General features: G+C 39.6%; 1 protein-coding gene across 1 annotated transcript in view; it reads left to right on the forward strand.

Moving 5' to 3' along the window:
- Nucleotides 1-17,306, forward strand: part of LOC126471053 (patched domain-containing protein 3-like) — a 630,102-nt gene that overhangs the window by 442,669 nt on the left and 170,127 nt on the right. The window contains exon 13 of the mRNA XM_050099121.1: nucleotides 4,031-4,155. Coding sequence (XP_049955078.1) covers nucleotides 4,031-4,155 — 125 coding nt within the window. The remainder of the gene's footprint in view (nucleotides 1-4,030; nucleotides 4,156-17,306) is intronic.

The raw sequence follows: 17,306 nt of genomic DNA on the forward strand, positions 1-17,306 counted from the left end.
AACAACCACAACTGCATAATTTGGACTACTGAAAATCCTAGAACTGTCATGCAAACCTCACTTTATGATGAGAATGTGGTGTCGCTGCCAGACACCACACTTGCTAGGTGGTAGCCTTTAAATCGGCCGCGGTCCGTTAGTATACGTCGGACCCGCGTGTCGCCACTGTCAGTGATTGCAGACCGAGCGTCGCCACACGGCAGGTCTAGAGAGACTTCCTAGCACTCGCCCCAGTTGTACAGCTGACTTTGCTAGCGATGGTTCACTGACAAATTACGCTCTCATTTGCCGAGACGATAGTTAGCATAGCCTTCAGCTACGTCAATTGCTACGACCTAGCAAGGCGCCATTATCATTTGCTATTTATCTTGTGATGCATGTACCGTCAGACCGATGTTCACCAATTATGGATTAAAGTTAAGTATTCCAGAAGCTACGTACTTTATTTGCTAGTCTCCATTACTTGACCTGTTCCAGACCTCACGCCAGCCTGCGTGAGCTTAACGCGTGCCTTTCGGCTTCCTGTCATAGTGGATTGGCTGTCTTGCCAGTCCACAACAGAGAAAGTCACAGTGTGGTGTGGATTTACCACATCAATCGTTATTGGACCCTTTTTCTCTGAGGAAATGCAGAATGTTGCTTTTCAAATTTTCAGTGTTATGGGGGCAAGGTACACCAATATGTTACAGAACCACATCATCCTTAGACTGTCTGATAAACACTTGATGGAAAGTACGGCTTTTACCCAGGATGGAGCTCCACCCATATTGCTACTTATGTGAAAGATCTCTTGTGCACATTGTTTGGTGAAAATCACATGCTCGGCAGCCACTGCCATCATGCTAGTCCTCTCAGCTTCTCAGTCCTCAGTCTGTGTGATTATTAGTTGTGGGATTACATGAAGTCGCAAGTCTACCGTAATCATCTGACTTCATTGGGGATGCTAAAAGACAATATTGGATGGCAGTTTTTCACCATAAATATTGATCTGCTGTACAGTGCTGTTCCCAGCCTTGTCACTTGACTACAGGTATTGTTGATATGATAATCATAATGCATATGGCTAGGCAAGGAACTCCACCTGTGGGGAGCCCAGCCACCTGGCGCAAGTCTCTTTAGTTGATGCCACTTCGGCAACTTGAGAGTCGATGGGGATGAAATGACAACAAAGGCAACACAACATTCAGTCCCCGAGCGGAGAAAATCTCTGATGCAGCTGGGAATTGAACCTAGGCCCCTCGCATGGCATTCCATCACACTGACCTTTCAGCTATGGAGGCCGATGGTACTGTTGAAGAATAATGGCTGACATGTTGAGCATTTGTTATAAAGAACATCCACTTCACTAAAAGTCAATTGTTATGCTAATTATTTCTTTTGTTTCATATGAATTATCATCTGTTGGTCATTTTGTGCACTTTTTTTTGCATTCGATAAAACTGCCTATCATTTTCAGCACGTGACAAGTTTTATCTCTCTACCTACATTATTCAGTGAAGGATTGAATTTCCAAACATAAACAGACTGTTGGGTCACACTGTCTATTTTCTCTTTGTGAGTTTTTTCACCAAGGACTATTAACCTTCGTGAAATGTTGCTCGCAAATAATCAGTATTTCACATTCTATCTTTAGCTTACTTTTTATAGCATCAGTGAACACCAGGTACACGTGTATGTGGGACTAATACCTCTCTAAACCCTGAATATCTAAAAGTCACTGGCCATTTTACTGTCTGCCTTCCTTCTTTCCTTTTCTGCCCCCGCCCCCCTCTCCCCATTCCAACCCACACAATGTTAAGTTATAAGAAGTAGTAAGTCCTATTAACTTTTATTATTTTTTTGAGATTTAAAAAAAAATGTGTAGTGATACGCATTGAAGTCTGACTAATGTAACATAACATTAATACTGCAGGAATAATATGAAATTCTATAGAAGATACAGAACACTTTAAATAATGCAGCCAACCAACAACTTCCTCACTGTCCCATTTCATTTTACTGAGTTATAGTTAAACATCTGTTAACATAAATGTCATTATAGGAGTAGTTTATTTCATATCAGGCTAAAGCCACCACTCATTGGCAGACAAGTTACTTCTGTGTACTTCCATTTGAACATTTTTCTTTAAATTCGTGCTCCCATAATACCATGTTCTCTGACATGCCCAACTCGTATCAACTATAAAATGTCTTGCTGCAAAAAATCAAAATCATGAAGTTTATTGAAATGAAAGCAAGCATACAAAAGAATGTTCTCTCTTGTAATATAAGGTCTGTTCAAAAAATTCTGGATCATTCATAATTTTGCACCAATGGTGTTTTGGAGTGAAATTTGGTTGGCATCCCTGCACATTCCTATGTTTAATGTATAACTGCCAAAAGTTTCATTGCTGTATGTATGTTAGTTATTGCTCTGCGCTGTATTGAGTAGAATATTGTGTCACACAGTTTGTGAATTTCAAGATTGAAGAGTTAGAGGAACAATGCCTCTGCATTAAATTTTGTGCGAAACTCAAGAAAACCTTTACAGAGACCACCAAATGATGCAGGAAGCCTACAGTGATGAGTGCATAAACCATACTCAGTGTTATGAATGGTTCATGATTTAAAAATGGCCAGATGGAACATCAACAAAATTGTGGGTGCCAATCGAAGACTGACTGTCCACGAGATTGCATAAAAATGTAACATTTCAGTTGGATCATTTCATGAAACCCTGACACAGCATCTTAGAATGCATCATGTTGCCACGAAGCTTGTCCCATGGCTCACGAGTCAAGAACAAAAAGACATTCGCCTCGCAATCTGTGAAGAGCTTTGGATCACGCAAATGAGAATGAGGTGTGGGTTTATGGTTATGATGTTGAGACCAAAATTCAATCTTCACAATGGGTCATGGAAGGTTCTCCAAGACGAAAATAAGTTCATCAGATCAGGTCAAATGTCAAAGCCATGCTGATAGTTTTCTTTGACTTTGAAGGATTATTTCATCATAAATTTGTGCTACAGGGGCAAATTGTTAATCAGTGGTACTATCAGGACATTTTATGATGCTTGTGAGAAAATGTGAGAAGGAAACGGCCTGAAATGTGGCAAGACAATCCATGGCTCTTGCATCATGATAATGCACCCACACATTCACCCCTGTTTGTGCGTGACAATCGCACAAAAACAAAATCATTGTGTTGCCTCATTCACCATACTCTCCAGACCTGGCCTCCCTGGACTTTTTTTATTTCCAAAGTTGGAAAGTCCGTTGAAAGAACAAAGATTTTCAATGATAGATGAGAGAAAAGAAAATTCACAGAAGGCACTTCGTGCAATCCAGCAAGAGGCGTGCCAGGACTGCTTCCGGAAGTGGAAATGGCATTGGGAGCAGCATATCAATTATGGAGGAGAGTATTTCAAAGGAGACCATGCACAATAAGTAAGAGGTGCGCATAGAACATTTTTGTGGACAAAGTTCTGGAATTTTTTGAACAGACCTCATATATTAAGAACACCAATAATTCACAATTAACATGCATGAACAGTTTCCAAGGTTCCAGTAGAGTTAGTTTTATGTTTTAATACATATTTCATCCATATTTGGTAACATACTTTATTTTATTGTCTTAGGAGAAGAAAAACTTCTAAGCCAAGGCCGCAATAAAACACTGTATTGTGGATAATTGGTTTTGGTAAAATTATGTTGTCATCATCAGATCTTCGCACAGGTTATTATAAACATTTTGTGCCATATGCACACAAAATCTTTCCATTAAACCTCCAGATGCACAACATATGACATGAAAGTTATGCATCAGGAGATTTAATGGAAATATTTTTTGTGTGTGTGGCACAAGATGTTTATAATAACCTGTGCGAAGATCTGATGATGGTAACAGTTTTACCAAAACCAGTTATCCACAATACAGTGTTTTATTGCGATATTGGCTAAGAAGTCTATCTTCTCCTGAGAAAGTGAATACAGATCACTCCTTCATACTCAGTATGAGTAAACTAATGATTATTTTATTTTGTTCCTTAGACGCTGAGGATTCAATTGAATATAACAATTATCTAACTGAATTTCTGCTGCTAACCAATAATGGACAAAGTTTCATTAAGGATCTCAAATTTGATGGTTTTCCCCTTGAAGGTTACAACATCACAGTAAGTTGAAGATTATGCACTGTTTGACTAGATATATATTTCTTATGTATATCATTAACATTTAAAAATGTGTGTTTGAAGGGTAGCCATATAAAAGAGATGAATAAAATTACAACTGGACCGAGGAACCTGATATAAATATAAAGTAAATGCTGACATTAGTATTTAATATGACAACGGTGAGCTGACACATGGAGAGACAGATGGAAACATTTATCACCATTATATAAATGTTGTAGATGTGTTGCATTCCACCATCAATAATCAGCTGAGTAATAGTTATGGAATAAAATATATTAATTTGCACATGAAATTTTGTAATTAGAAACAGTTGACAATTAGTTCAATATAATGGCATCACAAAAAGGCCCTTTGCTTGCAAAAAAATGAGGTAGAAGTTTTCTTTATCTTATAGTTTTATGTACTTGAGAGTATGTTGAATCCAAGTTTTCAACCTCCAAAACCCTAGGGGCAACTTTTTGTGGCCAAAAAACCAAGAAATTTTGGCACTTTTTTCAGGTTTCTGCCTATTACTTGGAAACTATGCATCCTAATGAAAATGCTACAACTTACCAAAATGAAAGAGCATTAAATTTTTCGTTGAATGATGTACTTAAATGTCAAAATTGGTGCAGCTGTTTGGCCATAATCAGTTGCTGAAGTTCGTTCATTTTTACCAACGTGGCTAAAATGTCAGCTCCAATGCCTGTAAATTAAAAACAGCCCTCCAAATTAAAATTTCAAGTTATCAAAGTTGCAGGGCATGAAATTTCATGTTACAAAAGCATATAGTTTCTCAGTTTTAGGCACTATTAGATGTTCATACACTTGAAAGTCAAAGTAATTCCGTTTTATTATTTTTTTGTAAGTCAAAATGAACTCTAGATAATTGAAAAAAAAGTGTGCTGCTTTGTCACATACAGTGATTTCTGCAGTAAGACAATGGCCATTTCTATCTTCACTATTTATTGGGCTCAGTACATTCATGTAAAAAAGATATTTATCAAGACTTATTGTCGATGCTCTTAGTGCAATTGGATTCGTAGCTCCATATATGGAAGCTTCCCTGTTTGAGACATCCTCGCCTGTACAACCTGAGCATCCTAACATAACCAGTGAAGGATTCATCTAGCTCATATCTGATAACACCGATTTTAACATCTGCACAACTAAAGGGTTGAATACTTTCCATTCCATGGGAGGAATCATGGCAGTCTCTCCCTGCGCAGATATGGAGTCTGACAAGAACATTGATTGAGAAAGATGATGTTCAACTTCTTAATTTTTCTCTATGTAAGTGATGCTTCGCAAAGGGGGACAAGGTCTGAAAGATCTCATTGTTTAAAGATGCCAGGTTCCTCATTAGATATCATTTTCGATGAAGGTACAAATGCTGCAGTCACACCGGAGAAGTTTCTCACAAAAAAGAGCAACAAGAACTACTTGACTGTTATGCTCATGAGGAAATTTGAGGATGATACGGGCAGAAGAAGATGGCTGTTTCAATTGTGGAAACAGCTATTTCCCAAGCTGAAGAGTTTGACAGTGTGGCAATCATAAGTGAGGACACACGTGTGCTAGTTCTAATGGGTCAAGGAGACAACAACCTGTACTCCCATAACTGGGAAAAGGGAAATCAGAGGAGTGTGATACTCCAGTAATTCTTTCAATTTCAATCCTGCATTTGCCCTCTTCAGCCATGCCTTCACAGGATGTGATACCACATCATCTTTCTTTTGCCAAGGAAAAAGGAAAACACTAAACCTTATGGAGCAACAGCTACCCCTCAGAGTGCAAGCTGCTGAATTCAGTAAACCCTCAGTTTCTCAAGAATTAATAGTACAGGCAGGAGAACAGCTAATGTTAGCCCTGTATGAGAATTGTAGTTAGGCGACTTTGGATTAGCTCAGGTATGAGCTTTTTTGTAAAGTCTGTCCCGAGAAAATCTTTCAAACATTAAAGGCTGCTGCCAACATCGGACACAGCAAGGTGGCAATCATTGAGATTCTGCCATCAAGTGCAATCTTGGTTGGGAAGAAAACTGATCCATGCCAGTGGGGTTGGAAGAGAAACTTGTCAGGCTTGTTTCCCATGATGATGACAAAAAGTCATTACTATGTACTTGGTTTTCATTTTAGCAACCCACTCTTACCAATTAAGGTATGGATAAAAACGAATAAAAATACACATGAATGAAGAAAAATTAAAGATATACCTAGAGAACACATATGTGCTCACTATAGAGCAGTCTTCTGACTGGAAATTTCGTTTCATTGAATAACTTTGACTTACAAGGAGAACAACAGAATGGAATTACTTTGGCTTTTAAGTGTGCGAACGCTTAGCCTAAAACTGAGAAACTAGGTGCTTTTGTGACCTGAAATTTCATGCTCTACAACTTTGATAACTTGACATTTTTCATTTGGACCAGTCATTTTTGAGTTGCGAGCGTTGGAGCCGACTTTTTAGTGACATGCTCTTCTTTCTGGATCTGCACACTTTTACATGTGCATTCTGTTTCCATCCTATAAGCAGCTGCCTTTGCTCTAATTCCTGTTTCTTTTGTAGTAACAGAGTTAAGTAATGTAATTCTGAAAAGCAAACACATAGTGATAATTAGGATCTTCTAGTACAAGCTGTCCTTTGGAACTTTCATTTCATAGTCTCACTCCTGTTTGTTATTTACATGTTCCATAAATAATGTGTTAAGGATATTTAAAAGTACACACTACAATGGTTCTTACAGTGAGAAGAGCAACACTTTGGCATAATTTAGCAGAGTGGTATGTATGATAGACCAACTATGTGACTAACATTTAACAGTATGCAACATATGACAACTTGTGCCACAACTTGACTCCCCAATGCAGTGAAAATGCAGAGAACAATTTTCAAAATCTGCTTCAGTATTTGTGACAGTATGTTGTTAATTGCTGACCATATCAAGAACATGGCAGGCCCTGTTGTATTAAAATATGGTTATCTAAAAAGGGACAAATATGTTTTCTGACACTCTTATACGAAAAAAAGTTTAAATCTGATATGTCTGCCATTGAAATATGTCCAGCTTTAAATTGCATCAAAGCTGAGTGTGGATTTCAGCAGTTGAAATTCAGGTCAGGCACAAGTTCCTTGTCAGACCAGTGATGAGTCAAATTGCTGTACAAAACTTTAATATACGTAGATGTGGATCTTGCAGCTGCAGGTAAGGGTCTTGCGCATGCAATGCAGACAGCATTTCTCTTATCTGTGCCGGCCTCTAACCATAACTGACACGTTAATAGGTGGCATGATAGCTTGTACATTGGTACCAAGGGTGATGGTGCTTGAGTAGTACATCATATTGACAAACACAGCCAAACCACATCTAGCTGTATCACCACCACGGTTGTCCTTTGTCTAGAGGGCTTATTAGCATAGAGGCATCATGAGTCTATGTACTGCACCTTTCATGAACAGATGCACACTGGTCACTCTTCGGCTAAGTTTATCAGCTTCTTTACACAGGTTTTGAATCTCATGTTCTCCTGGAGGATGGAAGGAATTCATTGGTATTTTCCACCAGACTCTGTGATCATGAAGTTCATCAGCCATTAGTGGAAGAGGTGGGGGAATTTTTCATCTTGTTCCCACATGCATCAATCTTGTTTTCACTGTCAAGTAGTGATGGCACTCTGTGATTCAACAGCTTTTTTAGGGTGCCATTGCCTTTCTTCTGCTATTTTCTGTGGGTTTCTCTTTATGTTTATGATGACATCTATGTAGTAGGAGACACTTTTGTGTTACATTCCTGGGTTCTGGTAACAACAACTTGCTTACTACTTGCTGCACACATTGCCAGTTTGGGGCACATATGGGCATTCCCTTGATAGTACACCTGCAGGTTCAGTTGTTTGTACCAGCATTTGTGGACTCCATGAGTTTACAGCCCTAATACAAATGTTATTTGACCTAGTTATTTTGAAATGATAATTAAATAAAGACCCTAAGCTGTCAACAGGTGTTGATATACATCAAAGGGACAGTTGAAAATGTGTGCCCTGACCGGGACTCGAACCCGGGATCTCCTGCTTTCATGGCAGACGCTCGATACATCTGAGCCACCAAGGGCACAGAGGATGGTGCGACTGCAGGGATTTAGCCTTTGCACGCTCCCCGTGAGACCCACATTCCCAACTTAACATCCACTCACTACATTCGTAGTGCCCCTGCCCACTACACTCATTACTCACGGCAGACAATCTTACCGAGTCCCGTAAGAGTTCGGGCAATGTGTGTGCATCCGCACAGAAGAAGAAGGTCAATGGCTGGTTAGCCTTAACTATATGAAGATGGTATCTGTTCTTTGGGACATGTCTAAAAGAACAGATACCATATTCATGTAATTATTTTGAGTCTAAAAAAGGGGGGGGGGGGGGGGTGAAGGTGCATCCACTCGGTAAATTACTATCCAGCTCTTGCAAGCACATGTAGCACTGTACCACAATTTCTAGCTGCAAGTTCATACAAAAGTTCAGTAATATTTAAATAAGGCAGTGGAATGTGGTAAATACAATTTACAATCACTGGTTTATTTCACCAAATATTAACACTGATGAATGATGGGCTTTGACAAACTATAAGAATCTGTGCACTGGTATATCTTAGTACCGACTGTATCTGATATTCACTAGTTCTGCAGTACTCCAAGTTAAATGCAAATTATAAAAAGTTCCGGAATGTGAAATCAATATGTAACTAAGTTAATTTTATAGTTGAGTCATTCAAAGAAACAGCATGAGAGTGGACTCAAGCTGCACATCAGCTGATAATCACTCAGTCTCTGAGTTCCACTACACAGAAAGTATTTTATCACCATAGCAGCGCAGTGTACCACTGCCCAGAATTAGAGTCCAGATTGACCACATGTGAGCAACTGACCAAAGTTACAAGCCCTCTTGTCCTCTGTCCTAGCTTTACAAAGAAGCTTTTTAATAATGACCACTAGTCCAATTACATTAATCATACTGTCAATATATACGTCTCAATTTATGTGTATTGACGTGCTGTATCGATTGAGAACATTCATAAATGCAGTAATCTTAATACATTTGAAAAATATGCAAATTAACATCAGTTTTAGTAACACTGATCAAAAACCTAGCTCTGAATTATGCTCTCAGTGAAAGTAGGACATATTTTCGCATTGTGCGTAAACAAGTTATCTGGTGGTGCCATTTCTTTGATTGTCTCTTTTATCATTTTGTATCAGTTGTTGATTACTTATATCCACATACAATAAAATGGAAATTTTACCTGACTATACTATACTGCCTTACAATTTAATGATAGTATGTATTCATGTTATGGGCAGGGTAAGTAATATTGGTTCCCTTATACTGGGTGGTTTTAATCATAGTGCAGCTATTCACGGAGGTCTAGTGTGAGCTGGACTGGTAGATATTCTAATGCATTAACGTGGCACTGATTTTCACTGGAAAAAAAATTGGTTCCAATTTTGGTGTCCAGGTGCAAATCTGGCACAGTACACTGTTTGTACGATGATATGATATCCACACTGTCATTTGACAACCCACAATGTGAGTGAACAGTATGGCTACTGAGAAGAGACACTGTGCACTGTTACTGAAGCTGTTTATCTCAATGGTAGTAGTTACAGTTTTGCATTGAGAGAGGACCATTGATTGAGAGATATGAAGAGAGGCACAATGTCATTAAATGGTTTGAAGATGATGATTTGTGAACACTCGTGAGTTTAGTGTGGAACCTGGAAGAGGAACACATCCTCTCCCAGTGGAAGTTATTGACAAGATTGCCATTGTTGTAACTGACCATGCAGTAAATGCCCCAGGTAGCGCTAGTTCTCATACAGTGTCACAAGAAGTGTCCATCCCAAGGTCATAAGTACGGAAAACCTTGCGATCTTTATTGCACGGGTACCCGTACAAGTTCCAGATGCTGCAGTAACTGAAATCTCATGATCTGCAACAACATTCTGAATTTGCTATTCAGTTTTTGGCACAAATCAATGTCGATGACATGTGGCTGCACAATATTCTATGGAGTTCAAAAAATGGCTCTAAGCACTATGGGACTTAACATCTGAGGTCATCAGTCCCCTAGATTTAAAACTACTTAAACCTAGCTAACCTAAGGACATCACACACATCCATGCTCAAGGCAGGATTTGAACCTGCAACTGTAGCAGCAGCACGGTTCCGGACTGAAGCGCCTAGAACAGCTCGGCCACAGCGACCGGCTTCTATGGAGTGGTAAAGCACATTTTACACTATCATGTGTAGTGAATACACAGAACTTCCAAATTTGGCATACTGTTAAAGGGTGTATTGTGAATGAAGAGCCACTGCACTCGCTGTTATGTGACTGTGTGGTGTGTATTTACAAGTACCTTTATTCTTGATCCATTCTTCTTTGAAAAGAATACACCCAGAGGCCCTGTCAGATGTACCATGACATCTGTACATTATCGAGACCTTCTTGTACAGCATGTGATTCAAGCTTTGGAAGAGCACAACTGTGTGGAAACCACTGTTTTCGTGCAAGATGGGGCAACACTTCATGTTGCTCACCCAATGAATGATCTACTTAATGTAACCTTCGACAGATATGTTATCTTGAGAGGTTTTCCAGGTGCTTGGCCTGCAAGATCACCTGATCTGAATCCATGCGACATTTGGCTCTGGGGCTATCGAAAAGAACATGTAGGTGTCAACAAGATGCTGCATCCATAAAACATCATCAACAATTGCTCACAGCAGCTCTGGAGGGATCTGAGTAACGTGTTCCTGTATACTGAGCTTCAGATCAGGTAGAGACCAATGTGTCCCTGGTACATGTTGGTCTCTACGTGATCTGAAGCTCAGTATACAGGAACACATTGCTCAGATTCCTCCAGAACTGCTGTGAGCAAACACTGATCACGTTGTTTTATGGATGCAGCATCTTGTTGACATTTCCAGTGGTCATATTGAACAGACTGGGTAAGCAGCAGTTAATAATAAAGTCAACATTACACCTTTATCACTTTTTTGACCTTTTCTGCCCTCCTTTTCGCAATCCATTACACATGGAAACATTGCTGTATGTCTTTCTTTTATTCACAGTGTCAGATTTGCACCGGCTGGACAAGACTGTAACTAATATTTTTTCCAGCATAAATCAGTTCCACATTAATACATTAGCATGTCTGCCAAGTTTCGCTGTCATATGATAATTACAGCCCAAACTGGACCTCTGTAAGTAGCTGCACTTAAATTATAACCACCTGGTACATGTATTATTGCCTATGTTGTGTCATTGGTGATGTAATATTCTACGTCACATCCAGAGAATGGTCTAGACACGTCACGACACAGAGACTGAGGAAGGTCCATACAGTTAGCCAACACTGAGACGGCTAACTGGACGTTTTTTGAAATTATGGAACATAGTCTGGAAATATACAAACAAAAGGCAAGACTAGAACAACAGCGATCTTTAACGCTTATCTGAGCTGAAATTGAATGAATAACTTGTGTGAAAGTACACTATTCTGAGTTAAAGTTCCCTGGAGGGAGATATGTAGCTGTGTATGAATGCAAGTATAGCCAAGGCAAATAATACAAGTTCTGCTCCTGGTCTGCAAAGAGGTCCCTCTTGGATGACTGTCTGAACTGTAACTCCTTGTCAGGTGTCGCTGCCTCCATCTTCATACTGTGCAGCAGGCTATGTTGCCTGTTCCATCTTGGCGTTTCAAGCCATTCCCTGAGAGGCTGTGTTACTATTAAAATTCTGCTGCGCCTAACCTCTTCTTTGTGTGCATTCACATGAGCTCCACACTGACATCCTGCTACACATAACCATGCCCTGCTGGTGGCATTTTCTTTTTACTCTCTAGCAAACTTATTCTTTCTGGCTTCTGTTATTTGCATTTCAGGTGTTGCATTTTCTAAGTAAGGGACCTCCCCCTCCCTCCCGATGGGGGAAAAATTTGTAGGTGCTGGGCTTCATAAGTTATATTCAGTTAAATTGAAATGTTCACAACTGTTTTATAATAATCCTCAAAAAGCATACATGAATGATTTACAGTGATCAACAAAAGTAGTACATAATCATTTTACAATAATAAAGAAATCTTGTGCTGGAAGAGAAGCACACTTAAGTTCTTACATTTAACTCTTCACATCACCTTTACAGTTCTAATATCTGAAATAAAGACATATTTTACTTTACAACTTGAGACATTTCCTATTATGATTGCAATTCTGTTTACTTGAAGGATTTGTATTTACTTTATTTAAAATCAACTTTACAATGATTTACAGTTCATAGCATAATGACAATGATAGAGAAAACACTTTGCAATAGTTTTCATACACCCTGTGAGTGGTGTACCCCCCCATGAACCATGGACCTTGCCGTTGGTGGGGAGGCTTGCGTACCTCAGCGATACAGATAGCCGTACCGTAGGTGCAACCACAACGGAGGGTGTTGAGAGGCCAGACAAACGTGTGGTTCCTGAAGAGGGGCAGCAGCCTTTTCAGTAGTTGCAGGGGCAACAGTCTGGATGATTGACTGATCTGGCCTTGTAACACTAACCAAAACAGCTTTGCTGTGCTGGTACTGCGAACGGCTGAAAGCAAGGGGAAACTACAGCCGTAATTTTTCCCGAGGGCATGCAGCTTTACTGTATGGTTAAATGATGATGGCGTCCTTTTGGGTAAAATATTCCGGAGGTAAAATAGTCCCCCATTCGGATCTCCGGGCGGGGACTATTCAGGAGGACGTCGTTATCAGGAGAAAGAAAACTGGCGTTCTACGGATCGGAGCGTGGAATGTCAGATCCCTTAATCGGGCAGGTAGGTTAGAAAATTTAAAAAGGGAAATGGATAGGTTAAAGTTAGATATAGTGGGAATTAGTGAAGTTAGGTGGCAGGAGGAACAAGACTTTTGGTCAGGCGAATACAGGGTTATAAATACAAAATCAAAACGGGGGAATGCAGGAGTAGGTTTAATAATGAATAAAAAAATAGGAGTGCAGGTAAGCTACTACAAACAGCATAGTGAACGCATTATTGTGGCCAAGATAGACACGAAGCCCACGCCTACCAAAGTAGTACAAGTTTATATGCCAACTAGCTCTGCAGATGACGAAGAAATTGAAGAAATGTATGATGAAATAAAAGAAATTATTCAGATAGTGAAGGGAGACGAAAATATAATAGTCATGGGTGACTGGAATTCGGTAGTAGGAAAAGGAAGAGAAGGAAACGTAGTAGGTGAATATGGATTGGGGGGAAGAAATGAAAGAGGAAGCCGTCTGGTAGAATTTTGCACAGAGCACAACTTAATGATAGCTAACACTTGGTTCAAGAATCATAAAAGAAGGTTGTATACATGGAAGAAGCCTGGAGATACTGACAGGTTTCAGATAGATTATATAATGGTAAGACAGAGATTTAGGAACCAGGTTTTAAATTGTAAGACGTTTCCAGGGGCAGATGTGGACTCTGACCACAATCTATTGGTTATGAACTGTGGATTAAAACTGAAGAAACTGCAAAAAGGTGGAAATTTAAGGAGATGGGACCTGGATAAACTGAAAGAACCAGAGGTTGTACAGAGTTTCAAGGAGAGCATAAGGGAACAATTGATAGGAATGTGGGAAAGAAATACAGTAGAAGAAGAATGGGTAGCTTTGAGGGATGAAGTAGTGAAGGCAGCAGAGGATCAAGTAGGTAAAAAGACAAGGGCTAGTAGAAATCCTTGGGTAACAGAAGAAATATTGAACTTAATTGATCAAAGGAGAAAATATAAAAATGCAGTAAATGAAGCAGGCAAAAAGGAATACAAACGTCTCAAAAATGAGATCGACAGGAAGTGCAAAATGGCCAAGCAGGGATGGCTAGAGGACAAATGTAAGGATGTAGAGGCTTGTCTCACCAGGGGTAAGATAGATACTGCCTACAGGAAAATTAAAGAGACCTTTGGAGAAAAGAGAACCACTTGTATGAATATCAAGAGCTCAGATGGAAACCCAGTTCTAAGCAAAGAAGGGAAAGCAGAAAGGTGGAAGGAGTATATAGAGGGTATATACAAGGGCGATGTACTTGAGGACAATATTATGGAAAATGAGGAGGATGTAAATGAAGATGAAACGGGAGATATGATACTGCGTGAAGAGTTTGACGGAGCACTGAGAGACCTGAGTCGAAACAAGGCCCCGGGAGTAGACAACATTCCATTAGAACTACTGACAGCCTTGGGAGAGTCAGTCCTGACAAAACTCTACCATCTGGTGAGCAAGATATATGAGACAGGCGAAATACCCTCAGACTTCAAGAAGAATATAATAATTCCAATCCCAAAGAAAGCAGGTGTTGACAGATGTGAAAATTACCGAACTATCAGTTTAATAAGTCACGGCTGCAAACTACTAACACGAATTCTTTACAGACGAATGGAAAAACTAGTAGAAGCCGATCTTGGGGAAGATCAGTTTGGATTCCGTAGAAATATAGGAACACGTGAGGCAATATTGACCCTACGACTTATCTTAGAAGCTAGATTAAGGAAAGGCAAACCTACGTTTCTAGCATTTGTAGACTTAGAGAAAGCTTTTGACAATGTTGACTGGAATACTCTCTTTCAAATTCTGAAGGTGGCAGGGGTAAAATACAGGGATCGAAAGGCTATTTACAACTTGTACAGAAACCAGATGGCAGTTATAAGAGTCGAAGGACATGAAAGGGAAGCAGTGGTTGCGAAGGGAGTGAGACAGGGTTGTAGCCTCTCCCCGATGTTATTCAATCTGTATATTGAGCAAGCAGTGAAGGAAACAAAAGAAAAATTTGGAGTAGGTATTAAAATCCATGGAGAAGAAATAAAAACATTGAGGTTCGCCGATGACAGTGTAATTCTGTCAGAGACAGCAAAGGACTTGGAAGAGCAGTTGAATGGAATGGACAGTGTCTTGAAAGGAGGATATAAGATGAACATCAACAAAAGTAAAACGAGGATAATGGATTGTAGTCGAATAAAGTCGGGTGATGCTGAGGGAATTAGATTAGGAAATGAGACACTTAAAGTAGTAAAGGAGTTTTGCTATTTGGGGAGCAAAATAATTGATGATGGTCGAAGTAGAGAGGATATAAAATGTAGACTGGCAATGGCAAGGAAAGCGTTTCTGAAGAAGAGAAATTTGTTAATGTCGAGTATAGATTTAAATATCAGGAAGTCGTTTCTGACAGTATTTGTATGGAGTGTAGCCATGTATGGAAGTGAAACATGGACAATAAATAGTTTGGACAAGAAGTGAATAGAAGCTTTTGAAATGTGGTGCTACAGAAGAATGCTGAAGATTAGATGGGTAGATCACATAACTAATGAGGAGGTATTGAATAGGATTGGGGAGAAGAGAAATTTGTGGCACAACTTGACTAGTAGAAGGGATCGGTTGGTAGGACATGTTCTGAGGCATCAAGGGATCACCAATTTCGTATTGGAGGGCAGAGTGGAGGGTAAAAATCGTAGAGGGAGACCAAGAGATGAATACACTAAGCAGATTCAGAAGGATTTAGGTTGCAGTAGTTACTGGGAGATGAAGCAGCTTGCACAGGATAGAGTAGCATGGAGAGCTGCATCAAACCAGTCTCAGGACTGAAGACCACAACAACAACATGAGTGGTGTGATCCTGATGTTCAGCATTTGACTGTTTTCTGCTATGACACTCACAGGTGGTGTTCTGTCTTCATGTCTCCTATTTCTAACAACTTCACACATATCTACGGGCATTAATCCGTCTTTTCTGAGCAATGAAGAATTTTTGGAACAATAGAAGTGTTCCCACAGAAGATAATTCTTGACATGATGGAGTGCACATAAGTAAAATAAGCTGCCTGTGTGATGGTTTGGATTTCATTATGAGTGTGTACTCTTAAATACAAAAGCAGATGAGCTCAGTCTCATCACAGTTTGAAGTATAGATGACATTCCTAATTTAGTTTGCAGTCTACGTGAAGGCCCAGGAAGCTGGTGCTGTCAACCCTCTGTACCTGCTGGCTGTTGAATGCACTGAGATTCCTCCGAGTTTTGTGACTTGATTGAAATTGCATAAAATTTGTAATGCTTAAATTGGCAGGAAGGGAGTTAATAGTAAATTAATCACATATTTCAGATAAAATGTTGTTGGTGAATGGGGATGACACATTTCTGTTAAAATATTGGTGTTGTCAGCAAACAGTGAATTATCACTCATCACAATTCCAAGCTGCAGGCAGACTGGTGGAAAAAATCAGAAACAATAAAAGACCTGGGAAAGAGCTCTGTGATGAATAAGAGCAGGTTCTCTTGTTTCGGTGTTAATGCTCACTGGTTGTACAACCAAGAGACAACAGATCTGAAAGGTTCATGTTCTGGCTGTCCAGGGTTCCCACGAGCAGCAATGCAAATTGAGGTCAGGCAGTGCCACACATATCAAAGCAAGCCCAATACAAATGGGTTGTGGCAAGTGCCCCAGAGGTTCCCTAAAAGTGAATGTATCAGTATGCAGCACACCTTGAGGTTTAGCTTTTTATTTTTATAGGGGTTTTTAACAGCTTCATGATCTGTATAGTTAAGCCAGTACCATAATTTTCTGCTGTGTACAAGTTTCTTGGCATCAATCACTGGTTCATGCTCAGACTTTAAGGTTATTGAAGAATCAACTCGCTGAACACCTTTCAGCTAAGGAACCCTGGATTCACCAAATCCAACAGTACACAACAGGTGGCTGAGCTCCCCATGTTACTTGCCATTTAACATGAACTGAAGGGCACATACAATTTATGAACTAGTATGAATGTGGCAAGCATTACTCTATGCATCTATCTGTCAATTCAGTTCCATGAAGACATTGTAAACAAGCAGTACCTACATCTGTTGACTCCAGTGTCCCACAATTTTTCAATATGATTGTGCAATTATTTCAACTGTGTGGAAAACAAAACTATAATTAAAGATTGGCTACATTAAATTAAATTTCAAATTCAGAATGAATTCTCTATATCTGTTCATTTGAATGCTAATTCAAATCACAAAAATCTCTCTGAACCAGTTTGAGACAATAAAATCCTATAATTACAATATCACCTACTATTCATAGGAGCACCAA

This window comes from Schistocerca serialis, chromosome 3 (assembly GCF_023864345.2).
Source record: "Schistocerca serialis cubense isolate TAMUIC-IGC-003099 chromosome 3, iqSchSeri2.2, whole genome shotgun sequence".
Taxonomy (NCBI): Eukaryota; Metazoa; Arthropoda; class Insecta; order Orthoptera; family Acrididae; genus Schistocerca; species Schistocerca serialis.